The sequence below is a fragment of the Trypanosoma conorhini genome (genome assembly GCF_003719485.1).
Source record: "Trypanosoma conorhini strain 025E chromosome Unknown Tco_14.4_contig_00221, whole genome shotgun sequence".
NCBI classification, from domain to species: Eukaryota; Euglenozoa; class Kinetoplastea; order Trypanosomatida; family Trypanosomatidae; genus Trypanosoma; species Trypanosoma conorhini.
Genome location: NW_021704311.1, coordinates 22,114 through 26,820, shown reverse-complemented (window position 1 = coordinate 26,820; position 4,707 = coordinate 22,114). Strand labels below are relative to the sequence as shown.

The following is a 4,707-nucleotide window of genomic DNA, read 5'->3' as shown; positions in this document are numbered from 1 at the left end:
GAGAGAGAGAGAGTCTAGAGTAACGGGGACCTAAAGGCTGTCACTCGTTGAGCTCGCAAGAACAGTCCCTGTCATTACAAAAGGCCTCTATGGAATATCTGTTTACCATGTTGCAGGTAATACATAAAACTGCCTCGTATTGTAACGTTGGGTGCAAGTATACAAACTGTTGATCTTTTCTTGTCTTTCTTTCTCTGTGTAGGAAGAAATTACGCTGCCTCCCCCGAAGCGCATGTCCAAAAGGTTTTATTAATTCCAGAAAGTGTTTTCGACCGGTTTTAAGTTTAACCCGAATCGGACAGGGGCGGGGGAAAGTGAATGTGACATATGCCTACTTTGCTCTGCATTGCGCTTCGTGGAGGTGGAAACTTTGCTGTTTGTTTGTCTTATTCGATGGCCACTGCCGCGCTGGATCGTGCGAACCGTTTTTTTTTCTTTTCTTTTCTTTCCCCCTCGTAACTTTTCATTACCTACAGGTTTGCTACGTACAATGCAGCAAAAAAAGGGGGAAGTGGGAAAATATTTGAGAGAAACCTTTCTTTGGACGTTGCTTTTGTGATGGTGCGAAACGCCTCTTCCCTTCGTGCGTTTTGTTTTTCCCTTCTTCTACTAGAAGTTGCCAGATCTGGGGTTGATCGGCATCAACGGGGAGCAAATGTCCGTCCAACGTGCCAGAGGAGGGCGTAGTAACGGCGGTGATAGTAAGGGCGAGGTTTCGGAGCTTACGAACAGTCGCCTCATACGAGCCATTCAGGAATCGACGAGCCACAAGCTGGCCTCGATCAATGCGTTACTTCAAACTGTTGTACAAGCGGCGAAGACAGTCGTGAAGGGAACCGACTCCCAACGACGATTTAATGCTCAGTTTTCAGAATTTTGTCGAGCTTCGTTGGTGGGAATTGCCGACTTGGAGGAAGCAGTTTACACACTGGAAAAAGCTGATGGAATTGTTGATAATGAATCACGTGATGACCAGGGCGTAAAAGGCATTAGGACAACAGACTTTGTAAAGGAGATTGCAGTTTTTATTGCGTCACAGACTAATGCTCTCGGCGCGCAGTATTTGGAGCATGTGGGTATGTCCGCCGTAACGGCAGCCGCCAAGATGCAGCAACAGAGGACCACTACTGAGACAAAACGTGGCACAAAGCGTGGGAGGGTGGATTCTAGTAGGCAAAGGGATGTGGATTGTAGAAGCTCACCTCGAAAACGACTGGGGGCATCACCTTCCTTGCTTCCGATGTGGGAGACAGAGGCGCCGTCGCTGTCGTTACCACCGAACAAATCTGGACGTGGAACAGGTGGAGCAACCGATAGTCACCATGGAGACGCAAAATTGAGCGGTATCCCGGAGCTGTCGACTTGGTTGCAACCATGGAATCTTCCCTTGCCAAATGCTCATGGCATTGCACTTGATCGTGTGACGACGGAGCGTCCGAAGCCTCTAGTCGCGAGTGAGGAGTCCTGCAAACACCCTGTTGGCGTCTCAGTTTTTGACATTTGCACTGCATTGACCACGGCAGATGTTCTTAGCCGTTGGGAGGCTCGAGAATGCTCGCTTTCGGACGCCGTGAGCCGACCAAGCCTTTCTAACCCTGTGCCCACGGAGACGGTTTTACCGCACACTGCGGATGAAGATAGGCGCATGTTTTTCCCTAAAAGTAATCTTGGAGCATGTGCTTGGGTGCCCACGCAGGTTATGGTGGATCTGGTGCACTACGGCATTTCTTCGCTTGGCATGCCTTTTAAGGATATGGTGTGAAGTGACAATGGAACTGTGAAGCTGGGTTGCGTTTGGTGCGCTCACTGCTGTGGCAAAGTTTTCGTCGCATGCTCCGTTTCTTTTTGTATTTGTTGGCACGCTCTACTTTGATGTCACGCCGCAAACAACAACAAAGCGTCGATCAGGAGTCTTAGGCGTTTCAATAATATATACATATATATATTAATAATAATACATAAATAAATAAATAAAAATCGGAAATTCATGGAGAAAGCGGCGCACAAACTCTTGCGTCTGGTTGAATCTTATGCTGTTCACCCTGGCCACACTGTTGGAAAGTTTTTGGAGTTGTCTGATGAGAGGGCGAGTTTTGCCGTCGCCTTTGATGCTCACCAGCTTCTTGAGCATCTCACCTGTACCTCCAACGATGGGATGGAGCTTCTTTGTAGCGTGTTGCGTAAAACGCTTGAAATGCATGAAGTGACCGTTGGTGCCGCGTGCCGTGTTAATTTTATTACTTATGTGACCCTGCATGCGTATCATGCCCTGGCAAGAGAGGCCGTGGTATATCAGGACATTGACAGGGAAAAGTTCGCTGGGTTTGCCAGCCTGGACCGGAGAACAAGTTCGCATTTAGTTCCTCCCGAGACAAGCAGCAAGGATTCTGCGACGCGATGCTGTTGGCACCTTATGAACAACTTTCTTCAGGAGATGCGCCTCAAGTGGCATGCACTGGACCCCACAGACGTCTTGGCAGAAGTCGCCTCCTCCACGCTCTCGGCGGAGAACGTGATAAACAGTGATGATAAGATGCTTGCGTCGCTTTCTCCCCGAGTTTTACACGAGTACCTTCGAAGGACGTTTGCGTATGATCCACTCTCCTGGGGCTATAGGGCTGGGAAGCTTGCCGTAGATTGCTTTCTCCATATTCGTTCATGCTTGTTGGACTTTGTGGCTGACAAAACACGATGCGCACTAGTCTCACTTCACGCATTTGTAGAGCAGCTTTTGTACAAGGTTTCGACTGAGGCAAGTGACCGGTTAACCACAGGCGGCAATGAGGGCCACGTCCTTCCTGGGATTGCCCTCCTGACAACAGTACGCCGGAAGCGAACCGCGGATGTTTTGGCAGGGACGTGCGTGTGCTCCCCGGCGCATGCCTTTGAGGCACTGGTGGAAAATGAGAGCTGCCACATTGATCTCTTGTTGCTGTTTTCCCAATTTCCTGATGGAGCCACAGAGGAAAACGATACGGATCTTTACCGTCTTGCACTGATGGTGAGGCGTGTAGCGAAGGGGCTCTTGGTGATTGCTGTTCAGAGGCACCTTGCCGAGACGACGTTGCGCTGCATGGAGTCATGGGGAACTCCTACTCGAACTGTTCTGGTTCTGGCTGCTGTTGGCCAAACGGTGATGACGCAGCTAGCACTGGCCTTTCGAGTCTTGCCTAGGTCTCTAGGGACACTCCAACCGAGCCCTGTTGGGGGCAGGTTGCGCGTGAAAGCTCTTTTTGATTATCGCTCAATTAAACGACGTGGTGAGGTGGAGCTTCAATCGCTGCTGTTGGCATTCAATCCACTGGACATGGAGAGTGGCGTGAAATCGAGGGGAGTCAAGCACAGAGTGGCTAGTGTTGTCTTTGGTGGTCGCTGCGCGGCTGACCATGTTCTCATGGAACGCCTTTTTACGCGTCAATTGCATCACTTGGTAAACATACTTTGCTTGCCATCCCCTCGGAATGTTGTGGTGCCCGCCGGCGGGGCGGCAGAGGCCTATGCGGTGCATTACCTGGAGAAGCAATTTCATGAAGCATTGGTGGAGGGCGATTTCCCTTTGCGAGACTTTAAGTTGCGCCTGCTGGGCGCACTACGGAGTGCGATTCTTGCCTACATGGGGGCCGTCCTTCAGAAATCTGGAGGTCTCACGGTGGAGGCGACGCTGGAGCATCTGTCCCTTTCACAAGGACGCTTGGGTGCGGTGGAGAGAGATGCAGACAGCAGAGCATCACACTGTACTGGCGTTGGTGCCTTGGCGATGCGGTCAGCCCCTGCACATCCCTTGTACAGCCGCTTCGTACCTACCCCGCCGTTAATGGCGGATGTCTGCAATGCAGCGTGGTCTGAGAATCGCCGCGCAGCGTCTACGCTTTTGCTGGCGGATCTGAGCGAGTGGGAGGCGGAGGCGGAGACGGTTAGCGCCTACCTCGCCATTGGGACCTGCTTGGACCATCTCTGTTTTACAAGCATTATGGGAAGGACTTCTGTGGTGAGTGATTCCGACGAAGACACACGGGTGAGGAAGCTCTTCTTCTACCCCGACATTGCCTAGTGTCAGTCATGGGCAAAACGACACGTCGTTAAAATCCCCTTCTTCACCTCCGCAAGAGAGGTGGAAAGAAGACAAGGTGCCCTTATATGCCTTCTTGGTGCCTTTGTGTCTGTTCCTAGACTCCTATTCCTGTATGACGGCTGTGTTTTTTTTTATTCTGGCGCACATGTCGGCGGTCAACGCTTTTTTTTTTTTCTTGTGTGTGTGTCTGCTTTCTGCGTTGCGTGGAAGAATAGCCGAAGATGGTGCATTCCTACGGTTACAAGTGTGGCACCCGCCACCTCTTCGCGAAGAAGTTTCGCAAGCACGGGAACCCCTCCGTGAGCACCCTGCTGACGAACTTCAAGGTCGGCGACTACGTCGACGTCGTGGCGGACTCCGCCGTGCGGGCCGGGATGCCGCACAAGTACTACCACGGCCGCACGGGCATCGTCTGGAACGTCACCCCGCGCGGCGTCGGCGTGATTGTGAACAAGCCGGTCCGCAACCGCACGATCCGCAAGCGCATCTGCGTGCGCTTCGAGCACGTGCGCAAGTCGCGCTGCCAGGAGGCCTTCAAGCAGAAGCAGAAGGACTTTGCGGCCTTCCAGGCGGCGAAGAAGGCCGGTAAGCCGCTGCCTGCCCCGAAGAAGAGCCTCCGCAACGGCGGCATCGTT

At 52.2% G+C, this 4,707-nt stretch overlaps 3 protein-coding genes across 3 annotated transcripts in view, besides 1 other annotated feature; all 3 read left to right on the top strand.

Annotated features, from left to right (window-relative positions):
* Nucleotides 1-655: 655 nt before the first annotated feature.
* Nucleotides 656-1,762, top strand: Tco025E_04383 (uncharacterized protein; the record flags this gene model as incomplete). Its single annotated transcript, XM_029371293.1, has 1 exon — nucleotides 656-1,762. One exon carries the CDS (start codon nucleotides 656-658, stop codon nucleotides 1,760-1,762), a length of 1,107 nt encoding a protein of 368 aa, XP_029228574.1.
* Nucleotides 1,763-1,924: 162 nt separating this feature from the next.
* Nucleotides 1,925-1,975: a microsatellite.
* A 12-nt stretch (nucleotides 1,976-1,987) lies between these two features.
* Nucleotides 1,988-4,051, top strand: Tco025E_04382 (putative ribose-phosphate pyrophosphokinase; the record flags this gene model as incomplete). Its single annotated transcript, XM_029371292.1, has 1 exon — nucleotides 1,988-4,051. One exon carries the CDS (start codon nucleotides 1,988-1,990, stop codon nucleotides 4,049-4,051), a length of 2,064 nt encoding a protein of 687 aa, XP_029228573.1.
* Nucleotides 4,052-4,293: 242 nt separating this feature from the next.
* The window catches only part of Tco025E_04381 (ribosomal protein L21E (60S)), a gene marked incomplete at both ends in the record, with an annotated part of 519 nt that continues 105 nt past the window's right edge, over nucleotides 4,294-4,707 (top strand). Inside the window, one exon of the mRNA XM_029371291.1 lies at nucleotides 4,294-4,707. This exon is cut by the window's right edge and continues 105 nt beyond it. Within this exon, the coding sequence (XP_029228572.1) occupies nucleotides 4,294-4,707 (414 nt within the window).